This window comes from Phodopus roborovskii, unplaced genomic scaffold (genome assembly GCF_943737965.1).
Source record: "Phodopus roborovskii unplaced genomic scaffold, PHOROB, whole genome shotgun sequence".
NCBI lineage: Eukaryota > Metazoa > Chordata > Mammalia > Rodentia > Cricetidae > Phodopus > Phodopus roborovskii.
The window spans coordinates 35,668,934-35,696,061 of record NW_026126525.1 but is presented as its reverse complement, the minus strand read 5'-3'; the positions used below and the strand labels follow the sequence as shown (position 1 = coordinate 35,696,061).

At 41.0% G+C, this 27,128-nt stretch overlaps 2 protein-coding genes and 1 pseudogene across 2 annotated transcripts in view; 2 read left to right on the top strand and 1 right to left on the bottom strand.

Moving 5' to 3' along the window:
• Positions 1-16,851, bottom strand: part of Smim14 (small integral membrane protein 14) — an 81,424-nt gene extending 64,573 nt beyond the window's left edge. Inside the window, exon 1 of the mRNA XM_051198403.1 lies at positions 16,612-16,851. The gene's annotated coding sequence lies outside the window, so the exon portion shown is untranslated. The remainder of the gene's footprint in view (positions 1-16,611) is intronic.
• On the top strand, positions 10,014-10,948 carry LOC127232141 (60S ribosomal protein L15-like; annotated as a pseudogene).
• Positions 16,852-16,998: 147 nt separating the features above from the next.
• Positions 16,999-27,128, top strand: part of Ube2k (ubiquitin conjugating enzyme E2 K) — a 48,319-nt gene continuing 38,189 nt past the window's right edge. Inside the window, exon 1 of the mRNA XM_051198400.1 lies at positions 16,999-17,351. Coding sequence (XP_051054357.1) covers positions 17,289-17,351 — 63 coding nt within the window. The 5' untranslated portion in view covers positions 16,999-17,288. The remainder of the gene's footprint in view (positions 17,352-27,128) is intronic.

The following is a 27,128-nucleotide window of genomic DNA, read 5'->3' as shown; positions in this document are numbered from 1 at the left end:
ACAAAAGAAAATCCAAAACCCATCCAAACAAATCAAAACAAATAAATGAAACCAAAAGTTGACAAATGGGGCTGAATAAATATTTAAAGCTTCTGTACAATGACAGAAACAGTTAAGGGCTGGAAATGGCTCAGAGGTTAAGAGCACTTCCTGCCCTTCCAGAGGTCCTGAGTTCAATTCCCAGCAACCACATGGTGGCTCACAACCATCTGTAAAGAGATCTGGTACTCTCTTCTGACCTGCAGGCAGAACACTGTATACATAATAAAGAAATAAATCTTAAAAAAAGAAAAGAAAAAAAAAAAAAAGAAAAGAACAGTCAAATGAAGAACAGCCTACAGGGTGGTAGAAAAAATGCTAAAAATCTGACAAATTAATACCTAAAATTAAATGTAAAGATTTGAGATAATCTATTTAATAAATAGGTAAATCCAGTAGAAAGATAATTCTCAAAATATGAAAAACAAATGGCCAATAAACCTAAGAAAATAATGTTCATTCTCATGTAGTAGAGGCACTAGGATCACTAAAAATTCAGGCCAGGCTGTTCTACATAGTAAGTGTCATGCCAGCCAGGGTTACCTAACAAGTGTCAGGCAGGCTGCTCTATATAGCAAACATCATACTTGCTAGTGCTACCTAGCAAGTGTCAGGCCAGCCAGGGTTACATAGCAAAACCATGTCAACATCCTTAGCCATCAAGGAAATGCAAATTAAAACAATAATGAAATTCCATCTCAACCAGTCAAGATGGATATTATTAAGAAAACAAGCTGTCAAAAAACAAGCAAACAAAGCCAGTGGTGGTGATTCATATCTTCAATCCCTGCAGAGGCAGCACGGTCACGGAGTGAGTCCCAGGATAGCCAAGGCTATTCAAAGAAGCCCTGTCTCAAAAACCCAAAGTGTACCAGTATGTGTGCTTAAAAACAAAACCTGCCCAGCCTGGTCTACAAAAGCTAGTTCCAGGACAGCCTCCAAAACCACAGAGAAACCCTGTCTCAAAAAACCAAAAAAAAAAAAAAAAAAAACCCCAAAAAACCAAAAAACAAAACCTGCTTCATGAATACCCAAATGATGAGAACTGGATTTATTTGCATTTCAAGTGAAGTAAAATTAGAACTTCTTAAATATATGCTCAAAATTATCTCTTACTATTATTATTATTATAAGTATGTGCTTATTATTGTATAAAGGCTAACCAGCAATGACACCAATTATGGTCCTGCACACAAAATGCTGTAAGAGGGGGCTGGGGAAAGTGCAGTGTATGCTTGGTGGTTGTGTTAAGGTTTGGATGTGAAATGTCCCCATAGGTTCATGTATATGAATGCTCGGTTTGATCCCAAGAAACACAGGCACACATAAGCAAAGCACAGCCAAGAGATAAAACAGCATATAGTATTTGCTCCCAAGCAATGCTTTCTCCAATTTAAGGAATCCTGAAGACTTATTTGGCCTGCCCACAAATATTCACATGAGAAAAGCTTAAAGAAGGGAAAATGGTAGGCATGTTTCTGGTTATGGTCAGCTTAAGGTCATGGAGAAAGAATTCATAAGATTACAGTGATAAGCCTGAATGTGTCAGGGCTTGTTCAGTTTAATGTGATTTTTTTTTTCTTTCCTGAGACAGGATTTCTCTGTTTGGAGACTGTCCTGGAACTTGCTCTGTAGACCAGGTTGGTCTCAAACTCAGACCCACCTGCCTCTGCCTCCTAAGTGCTGGGATTAAAGGCGTGAACCACCAATATCTGGGTCTTGATGTGATTTTTAAGCTTCAGGTAAGGTATAAAAAGACACAAGTAGTATCCATGAAAAACAAAAACAATACAAAACAAAACAAACCTACACAGCTCTCATCTAAAGGGAATAAGAGTTTATTCTGGAGCCAAAAGAGAATGATCATGGCCCAGGAACATAGATTTGGATCTCCCCAAATGGTATGGTCCACCTTGGAAGCAGTTTCATGGAGTTTTTATAACAGAACAAAGAAAGTAATACATCAAGGCATGTAAAAAACATACTGGTGGAAACATGAGAAAGCTATAGGTCTCTAATAATATGTGGAGCCCCCAAGGTGGAGACAGGATTCTGTCAAGTAAATACATTTCAAAGGCTCTTATCTGCTTATCAGGATGTTAGTGTGCCCCTTAGGATGCTAAAGATAGCCCAAGATAAATTCTAAGTACGTTCTAGACTGCATCATTCCAAACTCTCCAGGCATTGAGTCTCAGTTGGTCAGTAAGACTTTTTAGACACAGCTTTCACAAATTCTCCTTCATATAAGACAGACTTTTTTCTGAATCTCTGCAACCCCCAAATGACAGAGATGAATTGGTCTCTGCGATGCTTTATTTTGTATACCTACTCAGGTCAGTGTCAAAAGCACTAGGTGATTATGTCTTATTGCCAGTTTAATTTCGACATTGAGATGTTTTCTGAGAGGACTTTCCTTACACAGGGAGTTTCAAAGAAGACCACATGCTTGAGCTTCCCTCTGGGGCAGCTTTGACTATATGTTATGGTGGAAGCAGTCTCATTGTGTAACTTTAGTTGGCCTGTAACTTTCTATATAGACTAGTCTGATCTCAAACTTATAAGAAATCCTCCTGCCTCTGCCTCCCTTTGCTGGGATTAAAGATGTGCAGTACCACACCTGGCTTACTTTTGCTTTTTTAGGTAGGGTTTAGAACTGACTATCTAGTTCAGGCTTTGAGACAGCAAACCTCCTGTCCCAGTATATCAAGTGTTGGGATTAAAAACAGAGCCACCATGCTCACTTCAGACCAGCAGTTCTGTCCTATCATGGCCACTTTAGGATAAAATCCTGTCCTACTATAAAAAAAATTTCAGTTGGGCATTGGTGGCACATGCCTTTAATCCCAGCACTTGGGAGGCAGAGGCAGGCGGATCTCTTTGAGTTCAAGACCAGCCTGGTCTACAGATTGAGTTCCTGGACAGGCTGCAAAGCCACAGAGAAACCTTGTCTCAAAAAAGACAGACAAAAAAAAAATCTCATGTAAAATTTCTTTTAGTTTTATTCACCAAAAGCAGTCAGGTGTGGTGGCACACATTTTTAATCTCAGCATTTAGGAGGCAGAGACAGGCAGATCAGAATTTCAGACAGCCTGAGTTACATGGTGAGACCCTGTCTCAAAACAACAGAAAATATTGTCACAATTTCCTTTGCATTCCTCTTTATGACTTATTGATTTTTTTCTGCCTTGTTTTATTTTTTATAGTTTGAAACTTATTTTTTCCCTCTAGGACAATGATTTTTGTGTTTGAGCTATGAGGCTTTGGTCAAAGGGAATCCTCTCATTACAAGCCAACACGGAAAAGGTAAGCCATTTACACAACAGTTTTACCCATACGGATATAGAGCTAGGCTTGATACAGATGACATCACAAACAGCTTCTTTCAACTTCACACAGATAATGAATTAGACTCAGGTGTTTATTTGGGAGAATCTAGAACCAGTGTGTTTAGAACCTTAAAACATATTTTGATATTGATGGGAACAGAAGATAGACACTGGCTAGGCAGTTTTGGGTAAAAGACCCCCAAAGTAAAGTGACTAGTTTCTCTCTTGGCTAAAAGCTGATATGTCCATAGCCTTGTCCTTGCTAGACACCAGAGATGCTAGAAGTGCCTAAGCCAAAAATATCTCTGGTTTTACCATGGCCATAGGCTAGAGATGCCAGGAATAGGGTTTGGTTTTCCTTAATCTTTCACCAAGGGAACAGTCTTCACTGAAAACCACAATAAGGACAATGCCAAAACCATGCTCATCCCTCCTCCCCTTCCTGCACCTATTACCTCCAGGGCAGTCAGGCTCAAGGGTGTGCCACTGCTGGAGACCCCTCCTGCTCTACAGGATTTCTGCCTTCCTCCTTCTCTCTCTTAAGCCCATATAATAAACTCTTTTTCTAAATCTCCCTCTGTGGTCTGTGAATTTCATTCTTTGAATTCAGGAGGCAAATATCTGGCCTCCCCTGGCTTAGGTGGCTATTAAATTTCTGGGATGCCAGCCTCTCAAGGTAAGCACAACAGAGCCAAGAAACCTTTGTGCTCTCAAGGCACCCCATTACTCCCTTATCAGCTCTAAAGATGCAGGGCTTGCAAGAAAGCTTCTTTATTCAAACTTTTATTATTAACTTTCAGGCAATGCATTATACTTTACATAATGAAATTGTGCTAGTTTTCTCATCAATAAAATACCTGACCAAAGCAATTTAGTTTAAGAAATTATTTTGGCTTAAGGTATACATACATACATACATACCATTATTTTAGGAAAGGCAGGGATATGAGGCAACTGGTCAAACTGCATCTGCAGTTAGGAAGCAGAGGAAACAAGGGAAAGATGAATGCTATGTTCTGCTCTCTCTCTCTCTTTGAGACAGAGTTTCTGTGTGTACTTCTGGCTGTCCTGGAACTCACTCTAGACTAGGCTGGCCTCGAACTCAGAGATGCACCTCCTTCTACCTCCTGAGTGCTGGGACTAAAGGCCAGCTCTATCACTGCCAGGTATGATCCTTCCTTCCTTCCTAAGTGTTGCAACTAAAGGTGTGCACCATCACCCTGGCTCACTTTCCCCTTTTTATTCATCTTTGGGTTTCTGTCCACAAAATGGTTCCACCCACACTCAGGGTGGATTATCCCTCTTCAGTTAAACCTTTCTAGAAATACCCTCAGGGAAACATCCCGTGATGACTCTAAATCCAGTCAAGTTGGCAATGAAGACTGGCATCAAAGATTTATTTGAGACAGAGTCTTACTCTGTAGACCAGGCTGGCCTTTAACTCATACAGATCCCCTTCCCTTGCCTTCTGAGAGCTGGGATTAAAGGTGTGTACTACAACAGATAGGTTTATATAGGTCTCTAATTATTTATTAATACTTACTTATGTGTGTGTTCCTGAATGTATGTATGTGCACCACATATATGTAGAAGCCTGTAGAGTTCAGTAGAAGAATCAGCTTCTTTGGAACTGGAGTTATGGTGTGAGCCACTATGTGAGTATTGGGAACTTAAACTGGATCCTCGGCAATAGTAAGTGCACTTAACCACAGAACCATTTCTCTAGTCCCTAAACCATTTATTTTTAAATTATATGTATATAGACAGGTAAAAAATACAGGTACCCTTGGAGGCCTGAGGGGTCAGATTTGCCTGGAGATGGAGGCAGTTATAACCCAATATGAGTGCAAAGGCAGTCACTTGCTAAGTCATCTTTCCAGCCTTATTCAGAATGGCTATGGAAGGGTTAAAGAGGTTATAGGGTTTGAAAAGTCTGACTAATGACAAAGGCAGAGAGCAGATACAGATGCAAGGAGCTATCATTGCAGGTGGTTAGATAGTTTTGTCATTAAGTCATTTCTCCTGTTGTGACAAGACCACCACCATCATGAAGCAACAGTTTTGGAGACCTACAGAAAAACTTGGCCTGCAATCCTTCTAACAAAACAGCAGGGATGGGGGAACCCAATAGCTAAGTCCATGTTGATAGTCATGAGTGAGGGTTAACATTGTCTTGGAGAAAGAGGGGGAAGAGGAGGCTCATTATACCCTAATTTGAAATTTCTGTCACTGTGTTCTCCTGCCCCACATATACCAATCCTGACCTAGCTGCATGGGGTCTTGGGTGTGAGAGAATAATAGGAGGGGTTCAACTTTTTGGTGATGTAGCTTTTCTGGAGTCACCTACACTCTTGTAAGAAACCTCAATAAACTACTCATGAGTGCACCAAAATGGTCTTGTATGGAATCCTTTCTTTTGTCTGTCAGTATTTTATCTGGGGTGTATAGAGATACCTCTTTTCAGGAAATGTCACACAATATTTTAAGTTTTTCCCAAGACAGGGTTTTTCTGCATAGCCTTGGCTGTCCTGGAACTCACAAAGAGCCACCTGCCTCTGACTCGAGAGTCTTGTGACTAAAGGCATGTGCCATCACTGCCCGACTCACACAATATTTTTAAGACAGAGGTTCTCTGTGTAACAGCCCTAGCTGTCCTGGAACCAGCTCTACACTGCACATCTATACAAAAAAATCTTAACATAAAAATCCAGTTGCTGAGCTGAGCTTAGAATTTTGCAGATATTCTAGTTTGAGTGGGCAGGGTCAAGCAGCAGAAGCATGCTGAAGGCTCAGGGACAGTCAGATGTTTGTCATCTGACACATATACCTGTGACATGTATACCACATGGTCTGTTGATGGGACACTGAGTGCCATTATACCCTAATGTGAAATATTCCTCCTTTAGATGATCCATTCCCTCTGGTGTGTTCAGACCATGATATCAAAACAGTATCAGAAAACCCTGTATGTGGAAGTGTTCCTGATTTAATAAGTTAGTTAAGTATTCATACTCCATGTAAATAAGTTATTATTAGTCTGAGCCTGTGCCACATGGTTTGTTTTTGAGACAAGGTTTCTCTGTGTAGACCTGGCTGTCCTGGAACTCACTCTGTAGACCAGGCTCGAATTCACAGAGATCTACCTGCCTCTGCTTCCCAAGTGCTGGGATTAATGGCATGTGACTCTCCAGTCTCTCCATGTTGACTCCTCCCTATTACTTCCTCCAATCCTCCTTGTCTCCTAGTCCCGCCTATCTTGCTTTTCTATTGGCCAACAGTGCTTTATTCATTAACCAGTATGAGAAACATATTTACAGAATGACATCTCCCATCAATAGATGGTGGCTGTTTACTTCCACAAACAAGTTGTGGAGTCATTAGGCCTTATCATTTGAACTTAAAATGAAGAGTACTGCTGATTTATAAATTGGAGTCACGCAGGGCAATGTTAGCCCAAAAGCTACTGTTCTACACAATATTAATAAGTATCTTAGAGTACTAGGACATAGCTTAATCTCAAAGTAACAAAGGAGAGGAATTTGACAGATTGTCTATAAGCATTATAGATGACAAAGGCCTACAACATAGGAAGTCTTGGTATCCACATGCTTGAATAATGTAACATCAGTGGAATGATTATAGAGCTATTGGCTGAGCCACTGTTGTGAGCCACTATGTGAGTATGGAAATTGAACTTGGTTCTTTTGCAAGAACAAGTGCTGAACTGCTTAACTGCTGAACTATACACACAGCCATCCCCCAAGCTTTATACAATATAGTCAAATTCGTCTTAATACAATATACACAAATATGCTCAGAACTCCTTAAAACAATCACATAGCAGCCAGGCAGTGGTGACAAATGTCTTTAATCCCAGCACTTGGGAGGCAGAGGCAGGTGGATCTCTGTGAGTTTGAGGCCAGCGTGGAATACAGAGTGAGTTCTAGGACAGCCAGTACTGTTTCACAGAGAAACCATGTCTGGAACCCACCCCCTCCCATCCAATTATATGGGTATCCTTCTAGCAACTCGTTAGAAACTAAAACTGACCTGACAAAGTATATTCAAAAGGACAAATGAGTCTTGAAAGATAGTAGAAAGCTAATATTTATTTATTTATTGTTTTTCAAGACAGGGTTTCCCTGTGTAGCTCTTATAGACCAGGCTGGTCTTGAACTCACAGAGATCTGCCTGCCTCTGCCTCCCAAGTGCTGGAATAAAAGTGTGCACCACCACCAGCCAGCCTAATTTTTTTTTAACTTCTTTTTTTTTTTTTTTTTTTTTTTTTCGAGACAGGGTCTCTCTGTACTGCTTTAGAGACTGTCCTGGAACTTGCTCTTTAGACCAGGCTGGCTTCGAACTCACAGATATCCTCCTGCCTCTGCCTCCCGAGTGCTGGGATCAAAGGAGTGCACCACCAATGCCCTTAACTTCAATTCCCATGGTGGGTATGTACAAATTAATGTGTATTAAAGTAGCAATAACCAGTTTTGCATTAAAAAAAATCTAACTTGTGTTATTTCTTTGAGGCAGTGACTAAAAATTGGGCTTTCTTTTTAATCCCATTGACTATTACTAATGCAAAAGAAATTAGGCACACCTAGTCTCTGTATATTTGTCAATGACTTATTCAGAAAGTGACTTGTGAAAAATCTGTTCTAGGGAGAAGGCTTTTATAACAGGAAAACTTTTCCTTTCTCCTTCTGTTTATAACTATATGAGGCAGATTGAGTTGGGGGATAGAGAACAAGAAAAGAGATACCTTAATAGAGGGAGCCATTATAGGTTTTAAGAGAAATCTGACATTAGGGAAATGTCCAGAGATGTACTAGGATGACCCCAACTAAGAATCTAAGCAATAGGGGAGAGGCTACCTTAAATGTCCTTCCCTTATAATGAAATTCATGGCTACCTTATATGCTGTCATAGAGCCTTCATTCAGCAGCTAATGTAACCAGAAGTAGAGACCTACAGCTAAGCGCTGAGCAGAATTCCAGGAATCTAGTTGTAGAGGTGGAGGAGTGATGAGCAAAGGGGTTAAGACCATGCTGGGGAAACCCACAAAAACAGCTGACCTGAACAAGGGGAGCTCATAGGCCCCAGACTGACAGCTTGGAAGCCAGCACAGGATGGAACCAGGCCCCCGGCACGTGGATGTCAGGAAGCCTGGGCAGTCTATGGGGCCACTGGTAATGGGACAGCATTCATACCTAGTATATGAATGGGCATTGGGAGCCCATTCCCCATAGAAAGATACTCTCTCAGGCTAGACACATGGGGGAGGGCCTAGGCCCTGCCCCAAACAATGTGACAGACTTTGATGATTCCCCATAGAAGGCCTCATCCTTTCTATGGAACAGAAGAGGGATGGGGAAGGGAGGGGGGAAGGTTTGGGAGAATGGGAGGGAGAGGGAACTGGGATTGATATATAAAATAAGATTGTTTCTAATTTAAATAGAAAAAAAGAAAAAAACTATATGAGGATGAGTGTGATGACATGTGCCTTAAATCTCAGCTTTCAGGCAGAGGCAGGTGGATCTCTGTGAATTTGAGACCAATCTGGTCCACATAGTGAGTTCCAGTCATCTAGAGCTACACAGAGACCCAGTCTCAAGAAAAGGAGACCAAAATCACAACAAACAAAACCATATCAAAACACTTTATTATAGTGTTAATTAGTAAGTAAATCTTAAGGGCTGGAGAGATGATTCAGTGGTTAAGAGCACTGACTGCTCTTCCAGAAGTCCTGGGTGCAATTCCCAGCACCCACATGGCAGCTAACAAGTGTTTGTAACTCCAGTTCCAGGAGATCTAACACTCACACAGATATACATGCAGGCAAAACACCAATGCACATAAAATAAAAATAAACCATTTAAGAACACATAAATTATATGGCTATACATAAAGTATGCTAGAAAAAAAAACTAAGATTGAGAAATTACTGAAAAAGGAATACACCTGTGGTGATATGTTGTTATGATCTAATAAAGCTTGCCTGGAAATAATAATACAAAATTAACCACAGCCATAGAATCCTGGAGGTGGTGGCACCTTTAATCCCAGGACTCAGGGCTACATGAATCAGTATAAAAGAGAAACAGATCTAACACCTTTAGTCCCATTGCTAGAGGGTATATATATAAGACAGTTCAGTGTCTCATGCTGAATTTGATGGCAATTAGTCTCCAGCCATGTTGAGGACAGGACCTCCCCAGCCTTGGTAGAAGTAAGAACTCTCTGGTGCTTTGCTTTCCTGCTCTTCAGCTTGAACCCCAGTATTTGTTTCTGAGTTTTCATTACTCGTGCTACTTACATGTAATGAATAAATTATACTCATCACATGCTTATGTCGTCTATTTTTAGTGGAGAAACAAAGCTATGTATTTCAAAACAAAACCTTTTCAGCAGAACAGTTAAATTTTCCTGTCCTGGAACTTGCTATGTAGACCAGGCTGGCCTCAAACTCACAGCTCTTTTCATCTCTGTCTTCTGAGTGCTGGGATTAAAGCCTTGGAAAAGATATTTTAATTGTTTTCAAGTAATTAATGGATATTCTTTCATACTACACTTAAACTAGATTACTACTAATAGTGGTAGTTTCTTTTCTTTTACAGTCATTCTGTGTTGATTCTCTCTTTTTCAGCGATGGGGACTCTCAGTATAGCTTCACATGTCCTGGAATTCTGTCTGTAAACCAGGCTAGCTTCTCCCCACCCACTCCAGGCAGGGATCCTCTATAGCTTTGGAGCCTGTCCTGGAATTCACTCTGTTGACCAGAGATCCCCCTTCCTCTACCTCCTGAGTGCTTAAAGTCTTGAGCCACCCAGAGGTCTTGGTTCTTCTTCTTTTTTTTTTTTAAATGATTAATTCATTTAATTTTTTTTTTTTTTTTTTTTTTTTTTTGCTTTCCTTTCCTCTGGTGGCAGCCATCAGGTGAGCCAAGATGAGCTATGGAGGAAGAAGCAGTCCGATGTGATGCGCTTTCTGCTGAAGGTCAGGTGCTGGCAATACCGCCAGCTCTCTGTGCTGCACAGGGCTCCCCACCCGGCCCGATAAAGCGCGACGGCTGGGGTACAAGGCCAAGCAAGGTTATGTCATATATAGGATTCTTGTCCGACGTGGTGGCCACAAACGCTCAGTTCCTAAGGGTGCAAGCTGTCCATCATGGTGTTAACCAGCTAAAGTTTGCCCGAAGCCTTCAGTCTGTTGCTGAGGAGAGAGCTGGCGGTCATTGTGGAGCTTTCAGAGTCCTCAATTCTTACTGGGTTGGTGAAGATTCTACGTATAAGTTTTTTGAGGTTATCCTCATTGATCCATTCCATAAAGCTATCAGAAGGAACCCTGACACCCAGTTGGATCACCAAACCAGTCCACAAGCACAGAGAGATGTGTGGGTTGACATCTGCTGGCCGCAAGAGCCGTGGTCTTGGAAAGGGCCACAAGTTCCACCACACTAACGGCGGCTCTCGTCGTGCAGCCTGGAGAAGGTGCAACACTCTGCAGCTCCACCATTACCGCTAATATACACAATGTTTGTAAAATTTCATACCCAATAAATAATTTCGGACCGTCAAAAAAAATTTTTTTTTTCTGTGCTTTGTTTTGTTGCCTGCATGTATGTCTGTGTGAGGGTGTCAGGTCCCCTGGAACTGGAGTTACAGACAGTTGTGAGCTGTCATGTGGGTGCTGGGAATTGAACCTGGATCTTCTGGAAGAGCAACTAGTGCTCTTAACCACTGAGCCGTATCTCCAAACCCTATTATTTTATTATTGACTAATACTATAATAGTGTTTTAGTATGGGTTTTGTTTTCCTTTTTTCTTTAAACTTTTTATTTTATTTGTTTTGACCCAGGGTCTTTATGTAGTCCCAGTCTTGATTCTTTATGCGTGTTTGTGGTTTTTCAAGACAAGGTTTTCTCTGTGTAGCACCTGCCCCTCCCTCACTCCACTCTCCTCCTAGGCTGTCCTGGAACTCAGTCTAAACTCAGAGTTTCACCTGCCTCTGCCTCTGTAGACCAGGTTGGCTTGGAACTCACAGATATCTGCCTGCCTCTGACTTTTGAGTGTTGGGATTAAAGGAGTTTGCCAACACTTCTCTGCAGGCATTGGTTTTTAAATGGATGTTTTCCTAAAGCACAGACACTTTGTTAATATTGGTCAACTGTTTCATATAGATATTGCAAGTGCTGGTACATCTCTTTGCAATGTATCAAACACATTTTTTAAAAATTGAATTTCATCAGGAACACCTAGTAGGTAGTAGGTAGGTAGTAGGTACATTGGTACATTTTCTTCCTTTTTTTTGGCGGGGCTGGGGGATGGCGCAGGATGGGCTTCCTGCTTTCATCTCTCAAATGTTGTGTGCTATCACCATTTCTCTTATTTTTTAAAATCCAGAATTTTCAGTTATAAGTTGAATTTTATTGCTGATAAAAAAAAAAGTCTTCCACTTGTAGCTGTTAGCCTCAAAATAACAGGCATATTGATCTTTTTTTTTTTTTTAAACTCAGGGAATTGCTAGGAAAGTGCTGTACCATGAACCTGCATCCCAATCTTGTTTCTTTTAGATTAAATATCTGCTAAATAATCCAGTCTGCATGAATAGAACATGCTTAATCATTATTTCCAGTAAAAACTGTGTTCCATGAATAAAGTGGCTTTTAGTTCACAACTCAATTGCACAAATGCTTTATCTTAGATTTTGTCTAAGTACCACTTTGTCATTTAACTACAGAGAACAATAAGGCAGATGTCTGTGAGTTCCAGACCAGCCTGGTCTACAGAGTGAGTTTCAGGGCTGTCAAAGACAGAGAAACCCAGTCCCCCCCCCCCCCAAAAAAAAAGAGGAAAACAATGAGCAGGAGCAACACTGGGTGTGTGTGGGTGGTGGTGCATGCTTTTAATCCTTGAATTCAGGAGCCAGAGAAAGGTGGATCTCTGAGAGTTTGAGGCCATCCTAGTCCACAGATCAAGTTCTAGTACAGCCAAGGCTGCACAGAGAAACCCTGTCTTGAAAAAAAACAAAAAAATATCCAAGGCCAGTGTCAAATCACATGTCTAAAATACCCATAATTGGGAAGCTGATGCAGGATTAAGAATTGGAGGTCAGTTTGCATGACCCTTCCTCAAACAAAAACACGAATACAGCAAGGCATATCGTGAACATTCACTTACTTTTTTATTCATTTATGTGTGTTATGTGTGTAAGTCAGAGACAAATAAGAATAGTTCTTTCCTACCATGTGTGTTCTGGGGTTGGAACTCAATTGTCAGGCTCAGCACTCACAGGTACACCCTAACCTACTTTTCTTTCCCTAAATACTTAAGTTTGTTTCTCAAGGATGGCTACCATTGTTCAGTTGCTTACATAATTTTCCAGTACTACTTAACAATTCACAAAACACTACATATGCAAATGTAATCTTTCCTGCCATATAAATAGTGATATATTAATATGAACTGTATTGAGTAGTGTTTGCTACAGCTTGGGCATGAAGTATCTCTCTGAAAACATTCATGTTTAGAAGACTTGGTCCCCATTTAGTGGATCCAATCATTGAGTGGCAGTTGGATAATAAGGGCTCTGAACTAACAATATATTGATCCAATTGATGGATTGGCATTTAAAGGCATTATTGAGGAATTGATACTTTTTTGGGGGGTGGTTTTTCCAGAGAGGGTTTCTCTGTGTAACAGCTCTGGCTGTTCTGGGACTAACTCTGTAGATCAGGCTGGCTGACCTGGAACTCACAGACATCTGCCTGCCTCTTCCTGAGTGTTGGGATTAAATAAGAACACCACCACTACCTGGGTGATAAACATTTTTTAAGACGATCCTAAAGGAAGTAGTTTATTGGGGCAGATCTAGGGATTGGTGAGATGGTTCAGTGGGTAGTTGCTTGTTGTAGAAATATCAAATATGAGTCTTTTTTTTTATATCAAATACCATCCAACTTGTGTTTACAACAAGGAGTTCAAGTGTTTTTATCCTCTCTCCCACCTAGTAAGACTTTATGCAAATGTCTTAATTCCTCCTTTGTTTATACAAGGTACAAGGACTGAAGTATTCCAGGAATTTGATGGCCTACATCGTTATCTCTTTCCCTTTCCTTCACTTCCTGTGCACCAATTCCTTTTATACCAAGTATATTATCACTGGGTGTTAGAATGAACCAAATGCACTTCCTGTCTCTGTGTGTTCTTGCTTCTAAGCACACCTTACTGGTCAAAAGTTTCCTTGACCAGAGACTTCAGTGATAAGGGTGGGCTCCTTTTTCAAAACCCTAAATTTATTTCTAACACCACCAACCTGATGAACTGAACTCAATCCCTGGACCCAAATGGTAAAAGACCTGCCTCCCCAAATTGTCTCAGTGACCTTCACACATTTGCCATGACTTACACACACACACACACACACACACACCCCTACCTAAGTTCTTTCTTTTGTACTAATTTTTTTCCAGGGTTAGTGTACCCTAGGCTGTTTGGGAACTCTGTAGACCAGGCTGGTCTTGATCTCAGAGATGCACATATATCTCTGCTTCCTTAGTGTTTGGGATTTCTTTATTGTGCATACAGTATTCTGTCTGCATGTCTGCCTGCACACTAGAAGAGGGCACCAGATCTCATGATAGATGGCTGTGAGCCACCATGTGGTTGCTTCTCTTCCTCAGGACCTGAGGAAGAGAAGCCAGTGCTCTTAACCTCTGAGCCAACTCTCCTGCCTGAGTGAAGGTCTTGATATTACTGGGATCACCCTTTGGGATCTTCTAGTCTCATTAAAAAAAGAGCTTAAGGATGGACTCAAATGAAAACAAGGATAATTAAAAAAAAAAAAAAAAAAGGCGTGTCTTTAATCCTAGCATTTAGGAGGCAGAAGCAGGTGGATCTTTTCTGAGGTCAGCCTGGTCTGCCACTGAGATCCAGGCCTGCCAAAGCTACAGTGAGACCTTTTTTCAAGAACAAACAAAAACAAAATGAAAATAAAATCCCCAAGCCAGGTGAGCTCTAAATTTCAGCAGCTAGCTGAAGAAGATTGGCTGGGGGGGGGGCATTTAAGGTGACAAGGATGTCAGGCACATGGAAAATCAGCAGCTACACAGTGGGAAGCTTTATAGAAATAAGGGAGCCCAAAATGTTGGGGGTGGGGGAGAGCCCAAGTATTAAAGCATGCTTAGCAGACTGAAGAAAAGTAAAAATTAACTTTTCTGAGTAACTGGGAAGAGTGGGCAGCCCTACAATCTTCCAAAGCTCAGCTCCTGGCACAGAAGCTGAAGGAAAAGTACAACATTTCATTACTGAACTAATCACACTGCCTATCTCTTTAGCATGGCAGAACGTGGTTCCTTAGCCAAAGAGACTGAACTAGTCCAGCTGGAATGTTGGGTCTACACCCAGACCAGAGATTCCATTTTTCTTGACCAGAGTTATAGGCTGTCCTATAGCTCCTGGCCCTAGCTTCCCAAGTAGTTGGGTTACAGGAGTACGGTGCCATGCCCAGTTTAGAATTACTGATTTACAGATAAGCTGCAAAAATAGTAGAGATTTCTGTATGTTCTTGACTCACCTTCTGTTAATGTGAACATTGTAATTACTACGATGCTTTGTCAAAACTGAGACATTAACACTGCTATGATACTACTCATGAAGTTACTCAGGTATCACTCATCACATCCTTTTGATTCACTAGGATGTTAACAGAATGAATTCCAAAAGGGGAATTTGTAGTCAAACAATTACTGGCACTAAAAAAAATTCACAAACCTGAGCCTGGTGTGGTGGTGTCTTTCTGTAGTCTGAGCATTTGGGAGGCTGAGTCAGAAAAACTTCAGTTTGTGGTCAGATTGGGTTGTATAATAAGAACCTGCTAAACATAAACACACAGCATATCCTGGCTGGGCTGCAGGCCATTCCTGGTGCACATACTTGGCATGCACAAGCCCTGGGTTCAAACATCGGCAATACCAAGTCCCTTTCTTTCAAAGAAAGTATCAGATTTTTATGGCTTGTCCCCTGTTTGATTACTGCTAAGTAGAGTGTGATAAGAATGTTTTAAGTTGTCGAGCGTTGGTGGCATATGCCTTTAATCCCAGCACTCCAGAGGCAGAGGCAGGCAGATCTTGGTGAGTTCAAGGCCAACCTGGTCTACAGAGCTAGTTCCAGGCCAGGCTTCTAAGCAATACAGAGAAACTCTGTCTCAAAAACCAAAACATAAAACAAATAAAGTTTTAATTTGTATGGGCACAAATACCTACAGCATTTCTAGATTTCTACCACGGCAAAAATTTGTAGTGTTTAGTTGTAATAGTTGACTGCCCTTATAACCACTAGGGGGCTCTGCTAAAGAGTTTTTAAAATATTATCTACACAGGGAAATGTTGAGGTGTTTCATGATTTTGGACTCTTAGAAGTCTAAGCACCTCCTTATTTCACAGATGAGGGGATCGTAGCTGACAACAGAGGTGGCATGGGGCAGAACAGGGAATAAAAAAATCCTCTCGCCTCTTGCAGCATCCTCAGACTGGTCTTGAACATCATGATCCTTCTGCTTCTGACTCCAGAGTTCTAGGATTACAAGTGCTCCTATTAGTCTTAGAATATTCAAGTGATTGATTAGGTGAAGAAATGCATGAAACATACTCCTAAAGCAACACTTTCATTATTTCTAAACGTTATTTAAAACTACCTCTCAGTACCCAAACTATAGTATTTGCTTTAAACTCTACTGATCACTTTCAAATGGCCTTCCAATATTATTGTTCACTTAAAAACATTTTACTCGTTTATCTTCTTATCCATTTAATTATACTCACGGCTTATTGAAATCTACCAGTGCCAAACACCTTTGTAGGGCTAAAGCTTCTTCGTCCTCCTAAGGAGTGTCTATTTCTCCAACTTTCACTATAATCATAACAGAATTTCATATGCTTAATTCAGCCGTTGTCATAGCGTGGGTGCTGAAAAATAGGCAGCCAGGGATCTTGCTAAGAATGCAAATCCTTAGGTCCATCCACACTATGGGGATAGAACCTAGCAATCTTAACAAGCTCTCCAGGGATTCTGAAGCACATCAAGTTTTAAAAGCAATGTTAGTTCTACAGCTCAACATTCATTATCTAAACAGGCCAAAGATTAACTTCTGGTTCTTAAACCAACCACAGGCCTCTCCCTGGCAATACCTGTAGCAGGCACAACCCGTGGGATCCAACCATTACACAACTTCAATGTGTCTGTAATACCTGAGATGACCGAATAATAGCTGCGTTATCATGGTTCCAGAACAAAAGCTACGGCAGTGGATTTCCCGGGGGGGTTTACCAACGGACGCTGGGCAGGACCGAGTTCCTGCATAGCTTTTTCCTCGGTTGGACACAGGGAGGCACCTCAAGCGGGCTCTGGGTCTGGCAGAGTTAGAGCCGGGCTCAGGCCGGGTGGGGCCGGGGGATCCCGCCAGGTGGGACTCCCACCTCGGGTCGGAGCCTCCCGGGATAAGGGGCGAAGGGGCAGGGGAGGACCGGCCAGGCCCAGACCCCGCTAACCGGCGCGGAAGCCGCACCCTCCTCACCCCAGACGCCGGCAGGGCGGAGCCACGCGGCGGCCGAAGCCCCGGCTGAGACGCGCGGCGCGGCGCGGCGCGGGCTCGCTGCTGAGACGTATGGGGCTACCACAGGAGCGGCTGCGCCGCCCGCCTGGGTCAGCGTGGTGCGCATGCGCGGACCCGGCGCCATTTTGGTGGCCGGGCGCGGAGGTGATTCCACACTGAGGGGGAACGCGGCGGCAGGGGTGGCAGTGGCAGCGTTCGTGTGCTCGGGTCTGAATCACTGAGGGAGGAGGCGGTGGAGGAAGAGGTGGCGGCGGTGGCGGTGGTCGTAGCGGTGGCGGAGGAGGCGGGTACGAATCAGCTGCGGGCAGAGACATGGCCAACATCGCGGTGCAGCGAATCAAGCGGGAGTTCAAGGAGGTGCTGAAGAGCGAGGAGGTCAGAAATGATCTACCGGACACCCCCATCTCAGCCCGGGGCGGGAGGGCCCTTCCTTCCGCGACCCCGGCGCCCCGGCCGGCCTCGCTGCGGCCGCCTCTCCGCCGATGGGGAAGCGGCGCTCTCCCCTCCTCCTCCTGCCGCCTTTCCCTCCCCTCCCCGGGCCCTGGGATAGACGGTCTCGCGGGCGGGCGGCCGGCCGGCCTGGGGAGGGACAGGGTTTGGGGGACAGACGCAGAAGCACTTGTCGGGGACACGTGCGCTCTGGAGAGAGCCCCGAGGCGGCGGCAACATCTGGATGTGTGGTTCTGGGGTGGGGAAGGAACAGGCCGAGAAAACCCGGGAAGTGGGTTGGGGGAAGGGGAAAGATAGTAACTAGATCCCCGGCAGCAGCGCACCTCACAGGCCCACACTTTTAGGGGGTGCTCTGGGTATTGCTTGCCAGGCCTTTGCTGTCTTGTCTTTGAGGAAGGAGCCTGCAGAGTCCTTAGGTATGGACGAAAGGAAGACATTCAGTTACTCACTTATAGTAGTGTTGGAGCACCCTTGGAGACATAATGGTCACTATCGTATTTGGAAGGGGTGTTGAAGCAATCTTCACTACATATAGGAAATGAATTCCAAATTAGATAATGATCTCTTTTCCACATACTCCATCAGTAACTAGGCCTCATTGACATTTAGCTATTTGTCTGGTGAAAGGCAAGTTGTTATTAAATGATTTGAACTAGGAAAAATAATGAAGTGGATGAATAGCTTATTTCAAAATACTGTTTACTAATATCAGAGTCTCTCTTAGGGCAATGCCTCTGTGACTAGTGTACTGTGAAACTTCATTATGATGTCCCTTATAGGTAACTTAAGTCTTACTTTTGAAAAGAGGCCTATTAAAAACAAGAGATTTCATCAGATACAACATTGTTGTAGCTCATTACTGAGTTAGGTTTGTTCTAACACAAAATATATCACAAAATAGCATATTAAAAAAATAAGACTAGCTACCAATGAATCCTTCAAAATTTAAATATGTTAATATTGGCCATACTTACTTATGTGAAATATTGAAAGTAATTTAATAATTTGACTCAGCTGTTCAAGTAATAGTATAATTTTTCAGACCCGAATGAACAAAAATCTCAGATTTTCCATGATTGAATTTAGCAAGGAAATTCTGACAATAACTATTTCCTTTGAAGTTCACATTTCACTGTCCAGTAAGCAGTGCTATATGTTCTTATATGCATGGTATTTTGATAATGCCAATAACAATTTTAAAATAAGGCATTTTAAGTATATGAGTAATTGTTTACAAATCCCTTAGCACTCCAGCATTATTTGTGCCAAGTCTGCAGATAATTATCCATCTTTTGTAGAAAGTTACTTAAAAATGAAGTGACAATTAGCAGGTGAAGTGAACAGACTAAGAAATAAGTAGTGATTTATCTTACATAGCATGAACTCTGACCTCTGTATTCATTTGCCAAAACTCTGAATGGAAGGATGACTTTGTATTTTTGTGGAACAGTGTAGAAACAGTGTGAATGTTTGTATTCACACACATTTTAACAGTGATTTTAACTTTTTCATTAATAAGCAAATGTACTTTGGGATTGTAGACATATTCTTAGTGAAAGATGAGAGCTAATTTTGTTGTCAGCAGCCTAAAACATTTTTTTCTACAATAAGGTTATACAAATCTTTATACTCATAATGCTTTCTTTATTAAAAGTGTCAAGTTACTGCCCTGAAAATCCATATATCGTCTGCTTTATGTGATATGTCTTTCTATTTAAGTGATGGGCTGAGGATATTCCTTGGGTAAAGGAGGCTTGCTGCCAAGCCTGATGACCTGAGGACTCACATGGTAGAAGGTTGTCCTTTGACCTCTATACCCACACATGCAAATAAAAGTTCATTCTCATGTATGAGATTAAAAAATTGTCAGTGTCCCTGAGGAAAACAAGAAATGCAAACACAAGTTGTTTAGGAACAGTGTCTTTATAAACCTAGCAGGGACTTAATCCAGGAAAGTAAATTGCAAAGGATACTAGGAAAAGATAAGATAAAATTTAATATTGTAAGCTGGGCATGGTAGCACAAGCCATTAATCCCAGCACTGGGAAGCAGAAGCAGGCGGATCTCTGTGAGTTAGAGGCCACTCTGGTCTATAGAGTGAGTTCCAGGACAGCCATGGCTGTTACACAGAGAAACCTGTCTCAAAAAAACAAAAACATTTAGTAATATAAAAAAGCACAACAGATAATTTCATCCTCGATCAATATTTTATTTTATGTATGTTCAGTTCCATAGGTAGGCTGTTGGTTAGTTTTCACCTTAATGAAGGACCCATAGTGCAATCTATATATTTTCTTTATAAATGTAATCTTTTGAATAGCTGATCAAGTAATTATTTCAGCATGTTCATGTAAATCTCCAATGTACCAGGTTTAATTCATGTGCTGGTGTTTTAAGAATTTTGGTGGATCTAATGACTTATTTATGGCTTGCTTTTTTTTTTTTTTTTTTAAGTACCTTTGTAAAGATAACTCTTGACAGAGCATGCCTTTAATCCCAGCACTGGGTGGTGGTAGGGCAATAGCAGGCGAATTCTGAGTTCTATCCAGTATGGCCAGGGATACTTAGAGAGGTTGTGTCTCAGAAAGTGCAAAGATAGCTACATTTCATTGAATCTGATCATAGGAATTGGCTATAAATGGTCATTTGCTGAGTGTATTAGATAAAATAGAAGCACTTAACATAAATGTGAAAGACATAGCCAGGTACTATGGAGAGGCACTCACATTGTGTCAAAGGGGAAGATGTGTATTTTATTTGCCAGTACAGTACAGTGAAAGGATTTATGAAAAATTGGTAAAACTGATTATTTGTGGGGGAAGTTGCATGACTGGGCGTACTATGAATTTTGAGTCATGTGAATAGTACTATTTTCATAAAGTATTATTTGGAGATGGGCCTTTTATCTGTTAGATACTCCAGAATATGACTGAATGTTAAGTACTGGTTCAGAGTTGGTCAGAATAGAAAATTTACCTAAAATACATTATAGTTTATGTCAAGTCAGGTGACTTACTAATAATGAGGGTCAACAGATTAAGCCATGCTTTAGTGTATTCATAGGTTGTGTTACTGCTACCAGTTATTACTGCTGCCATTTACAGAATGCCTTTTCTGTTGTTTATATGTTACTGTTAATTCATAGCAACAGGTCTTTGACTTAGATCTCTTGTTTTTTTTAGATGAGAAAATTGAGGTTCAAAGAAGTTAAATTATTGTCTGCAAACATGACTTTAGAATTAGGATTTGCTTATGTTAATATGCACTAACACTCATGGCATAGTAAGGATAGGCATACTTTTAATTATCAAGATTGGGCCTATATTTTTATTGTAATGCTTTTTATTGTTAAAGCATTTAAGCACTAGTTAATGTTAGTATAAAATTAATTGGTACCTATAAGTGAAGGTTTACTTGAATTTCAATATAAGATATTTTTAAATTTGAAGTTCAGTGATACAAAGTGCCCTTAAATCAGTGTATAGCATCTGATTTATATCTGGTTTAAATTTATGCTCATGATACCTGTTGATTTTATTTTATTTTTTTTTATAATTCTTAGTTATAGTTTGTTGATATTTTCTAGTATTCTCAAAGTGAATGTTTAAATCTGTGGTATAAGCAAGTTTGTTTCATGAAGTCTTTGAAGTTTTTCGTTAGTATTTAGTCTTTTATAATTTAAAATTTTATTATATTTACTATAGTTGATCTGGCTTGGCCTAGATTATCTTATATGAAAGTAACTTGCAAATTTCTAAAAGAATGTGTTTTGATTTCTGTAGGACACAGTTTCTTTTTCTATTCCCTTCCTTTCCCTTATCCCTTTCCTTTTTCCTTTTCCTTTCTTTCAAGATAGGAACTCCTCTCTGCAGTCCTTAGCTGTTCTGGAACTCATTAGACTAGGCTGGCCTCAACTCACAGAGCTCAACCTGCCTCTGCCTCCTGGGATGAAAGGTATGTGCCACCATGAGTCCCTAGGGATTTAATGAAATTTTTTTGGAGTGGCCTTTTTTTTTGGAGTGGCTCTCCTTTACGTCATAAGGTGTTTATGAGTATTTCCATTGGGTGCCCTTACTGTTACTAAACCTACTACTCTTGTTGGTAGTATCAAGTTTGACTGCCAATTGGTAAGAACTACTATTGTAGACAGAACTCCTTTGAAGAACCCATAAGATTGTCACTATATAAGATGTATAGTGTTTACCCAAAGGGTGGTTGAATCTTTTGTCTTTAGAACTTTTAAGTTTATTTTCCCCTTTAATTCTTTCCCCCTTCCTTGTGTGTGTGTGTGTGTGTGTGTGTGTGTGTGTGTGTGTGTGTGTGCGCGCGCATTGTAGGTACATGCTCTACCATTAGGCCATATTCCACCTTCTCTCCGTGTTGACTTAAAAAGGTAAAGTTACCTACAAAAAACGTAATTAACTAGAATTTGGAAAAAATTTTTAACAGATTTTCAGTGCTTATGACCAAATGCAAGGCTTTATGTATTGTAGGGTAAGTGCTCTGCCGTTGAGTACATATGCTTGAAGTCCTATCAATTTCTTTTTTCTTTTTTTGGCTTTTCGAGACAAGGTTTCTCTGTGTAGCTTTGGAGCCTGTCCTAGCATTCACTCTGTAGACTAGGCTGGTCTAACAGTTTTTAAGAGTAGATTTTTATTTTTCAATTTTTCAAGACTGTGTAGCCTTGGCTGTCCTGGAACTCAGATCTGCCTGCTTCTGCCTCCTGGGCCTAAGACCTGTGCCACCACTGCTTAGCAAGAGTAGAATTTTCCTTCAGTTACATAAACTACAGTTTTGTATGGATTATTTAGTGTGCTTTATGAGATTTTCGGAGTGGACTGAATACAGCAGTCTTATATACTGGTTTAAAAAACAAAAGTCTGTACAAGTGATACTGTTGGATTGTTTTACTTTACTCTCTCCCTCTCTCATAGTCTCTCATTTTTGTTTTTTGAGACAGGTTTCTTTGTGTAGCCTTGGCTGTTCTAGAATTAGCTTTGTAGACCAGGCTGGCTCAGAGATTTATTTGCCTGCTTCCCCCAATTCCCACCTTTTGAGATAGTCTTTACTGTAGACTACCAGGCTGGCCTTGAACTCAAAGAAACTGTCTACCTCTCCTTCCCAAGTGCTGGAACTAAACACATACAGCTGGCTTTTACTTTACTCTTACATGAAGGCTGTGAGACTGGACATGTGTTCAGTGATTGAACACTTATCTAGCTTGTAGGAGGCTTTTAGATACTATCCTCAGTACTGCAAAAGAGAGACTTGGATCTATGGCAAATGTTTAGATGCATCTTGGCTTTCCTGACATGTCACTCCTTTATTTTCTATGAACATATTGAGCATATTGATCTCAACATCTCAAAAGACTTTCTAATTAGAATGGTATCGTAGTAAATAAAGGGTAGGTAACAATGCTTGGTCAAGACTAGGAGTACAATTCAGTGGGAGAGAGCCTAACATCTGTAAGACTATGGCTTCTATTGGAGTAGGGGGAGAAAGGTGTAAAAAATTGTCATGGGTTTTCCTTGTGTATGAGAATGGAAGAGGTTCATGGACTGGATTCAAAAAGAGTTGAGGGACTTCAGCTAACTTGTTGGCATAGATGGTGAGAGGGGGTGGGGAAGAGAGAGATTGACTTATCTGTTTAGAACAGAAAAGTCTGTGGTTCTTCTGTACTCAACATAGTTGGGAGATTATATTGTGTTTGTTGTATTTGGGAATAAGCACCCTTTTCCATATCAAAGTAAAATACACAAACAGTATAACTGGCACTCAAATTAAGAAACAGATCATTAGCAGTACCATAGGAACCCTACCTTCAGTTACTTTTCTCATTTTGTTTACAAGAAAAATATCTCAAAAGGGTCTCACTATGTAGCCCTGATTGATCTAAAACATGCTTTGTAGACTGTTGGGATTTTTGTTGTTGTTGTTTGGTTTTTTGAGACAGAGTCTCTTTCTCCCTATAGTCTTGGCTGTCCTGGAACTTACGGATTCTCCTGCCTCTGCCTCCCAAGTGCTGGGATTAAAGACGTGTGTGCCACCATGCACCTACCTGTTGCTTTTGAATTTACTGTTTACTCAGTGATGGGATGAAAGGCAAGAGCCACTATACCCGCCATTTCTGATTCCTTACAGCACAGATTAGTGTGTTTGAGTAAAAGAATAGACGAGAGTATGTACCTTACGATTCAACTTTGAAGATTTTCGAAAAATGCCCTTAGAAATTTTAAATTTTCTGACATCTGTCTGTCTATGTGCATAGGTCAGAGGACAACTTTGGGAAGGTGGTTCTTTCTACTATGGGTTCCAGGAATCAAACTCAGGTCATGAGGCTTGCAGACAAGTTTTACCTGTTAAGCTGTTTCAGAGGGCTCTTCAAAATCTTTTGTTAAAAAAAAAAAAAAAAAGGTGATTGTGAATTGGGGGACAGCCAGGGATGCAGAAAGAGACCCATTCTCAACAAACAAAAACTCTCCAGGTTTGGTGACATGCCTATAATCCCAGCATTTGGGAATTGAGACAGAAGGATTAGGGGTTTAGGGCCAGCCTAAATCAGGCCCTGTCTCAAAAGCCACATAGCAACAAAACCACAAATAAATCCAAATCTACTATAGTTAATAGTGACTTAGAAATGGTTAAAATTTATTGTGTTGTTTTTTGTTTTTGTTTTTTTAAGAGCTCAAAGATACAATAATAAATTCCTTACCTGTACGATTGGAAAACTGCAAGGCAGTGGTGGATGCCACATATGCCTTAATTCCAGCACTTGGGAGATAGAGGCGGGCTGATATCTGAGTTGGAGACCATTGTGGTCCACAGAGTGAGTTTCAGGACAGCCAGTTCTACACAGAGAAACTCTGTCTTGGAAAAAAGAGAGAGAGAGAAAAGAGAAAAAGTTTGGAAAACAAGTCCAAAGAAGTTGGTTGTTGGTTAGTGATACAAAGGTAGTTAATAGTGAACAAAGAATTTTGTCTACTCCAAACATAATCTGTCAATGAGAATATTCTTTTTATAATAATAATAAATACTAGTAAAACCAATGCTAATAAAAGTGCAAAGAGAATGACATTTTAATATTAGGTATTTGTTTTCTTTTCCCCCCACTTTATGTGAGAATTTAAACTTGCCAGGAGGCAGAGATTAATTCTTGGATTGTAAAGTAGTAAATTTAATAAGCGTGTGGACTTTATATAATTACATTTTAAGTTCTGGCTTTTCCACTGAAGATTTGAACACTGATTCTAGCTCTTTTCATTCTTTCTTTTTTTTGAGACAGGGTCTCACATGGGGAAGACACACCACAGTGAGAGGACAGGACAGCCAGCCAGCCTCAGGTGTTGGTCTCCACCATTCCGAAGTCTTGTTTGAAATAGGATGTCTCTTTTTTTATGAGAGACTTGAAAGTTTCTAGGGGATTTTCTCTTTCTGTCTCCCATTCATCATAGGGATATAGGGATACTTGAACTGCATTACATGGCCTTTGGAGATTTGTACTCTGGAGCTAACCTTTGTGCTTTACTCACTGAGCCATCTTTTTTTAGCTCCTTAGTGACTGCTTATGTGAGTTTACCTCATTTTTTAAAATTAAGAGCTCTGTCATCAAGTGGGAGCAGCTCCTAGGGCAGATGGCCAAAGTGAGGGATATATGGGCTTCAAGGTGTTAATCTCTTTTAGAAGGCAATTTATAAATTGAGGAAAACGTTTCTCCTCAGCTATGTAGTAATGGTGGGCGCCTTTAATCCCAGCACTTTAATCCCAGCAGAGACAGAGATCTCTGAGTTTGAAGCCAGCCTGGTCTACAAAGTGAGTTTCAGGGCAGCCAGAACTGTTAAGAGACACCCTGGTTTGACGCCCCCCTCCCAAAGAAATTGTCCTTCCTCTCCCCACTTCCTACCTCTTTTTGAGATTACTTTTTTGGCTAAGAATTTTTATTTTTATTTATATATATATGTATGTATGTATGTATGTATGTATATATGTATATTTGATATTTCCTATTATGTGGGTTTTTATTTACTCATTGGAAGTATGGTAAATGTATATAGCTTTGGATACTTCAATTGTAGGGCTGGTATGTGCAAGGCTCCGAGTACTACCTCCTAGCCCTGATAAAGGACTTACCAAAGTTTGCCAGCTTAATCATTTTTAGATGTATACTTAGTGGTGTTAAGTAGATTTACTACATTGTTGTGCAGTCATTACTACTATTTTTCTCCAGAACTTTTCTTAACCTGTAAAACTAATAAAAATCTACTGAATAATACTCTCCTCTCTCTTCCCCCTATCCCTGACAGTCACCATTCTCTTTTCTGTTTTTGTGAAGTTTATTTCTCTTACCACATTTAATTGGTTCTTTTATGACTGGCTTTGTTTCTCTTAGCTCTTTCCCACCTTTGCCTTGTTAAGTGTGGGTTAGGGGATGGCTCAGTGGATAAGGTGCTGGCTGTTCAAGAGTGGAGAGTTGAGATCCCAGCACTTAACAGAAAAGCCAGTACAGTGGACTGTAACCCCAACACTGAGGATGGTTGCAGAGGCAGGCGGATACCTGGAGCTTGCTGGTTAGCTAGTCTAACTGAGATTGCATACTCCAGGTTCATTGAGAGACAGACTCTCGGCTCAAAAAGTAAGGTGAGGGGTTGGCAGGGAGGCTCAGCAGGTAAAGGCACCTGCTTCCAGTCGTGACTTCTTGAATTTGATCCATAGAATCCACCTAGTGGAAGTAAATTGACTCCTGCAAATTGTCTTCTGACCCCCACATGCTGGTGTCATGACACAGGGGCATCCCTCCTCTAGAAAATAAATGAACAAATAAATATAAAAAACTTAAGTAGAGGTCCGTAGAGGAACATACCTGATATTGTTAATTCCATATAGATTACACAGACACACAAACAAGGTAGGGGCTTGTGTTATAGCTCAGCTGTTAAGAGTAGTTACAGCTTTTGCAGATTTCCCAGCATGGGTCTAGCACCCACTTTGGGCTGCTTATAACTTCCTCTAACTCCAGTTCCAGAGTACCACTAGACACTTCACTCACATGGGCCACAAAGACACACACTTGTATATGTAATTAAAAATAAAAAAGGCAGGGGTGGTGGTGGTGCGTGCATTTAAAATCCTAGCTTTTGAGAAACAGAAGCAGGTGGATTTGGATTTCTGTGACTTCAAGGTTAGCTGCCTATTTCATAGTCATAAGCCTTATAGCTTTCTTGACCTCTTTACTTTCAGGGCCCAGGGTTACACTTTTATCATTGTATAAACTTCAGACTTTGTGTTTCAAAGCTTGAATAGTACTGAACTGCTTGCTGTTTAATTGAGCTGTAGGATCTGGACCAAGCCTTTGGGTCCATCCCCCACCCTTCACGTTTATTAGTGTGTTTCTGTGTACTTCATAGCAGATGTGGTGTGGTTGGAGAACAACTTGTGGTAGTCAGTTCTCTACTTTCATATGGGTTAACCACTGAGACAACTCTCTAGCCCCTTTCCTTATTTAAAAGTGGTGTGTGTGTGTGTGTGTGTGTGTGTGTGTGTGTGTGTGTGTGTGTGTGTTGATGATCAGAGGATTTGGCTCTTTTCCCACCATGTGGATTAGTGGGATGGAGCTCAGTTTGCCAGTCTTTGCTTTACCTGCAGATCCATCTTCCTGACTCCAATCCTTTGCTTTTTGTTGAAACGGTCTCTCTGCATAGCCCT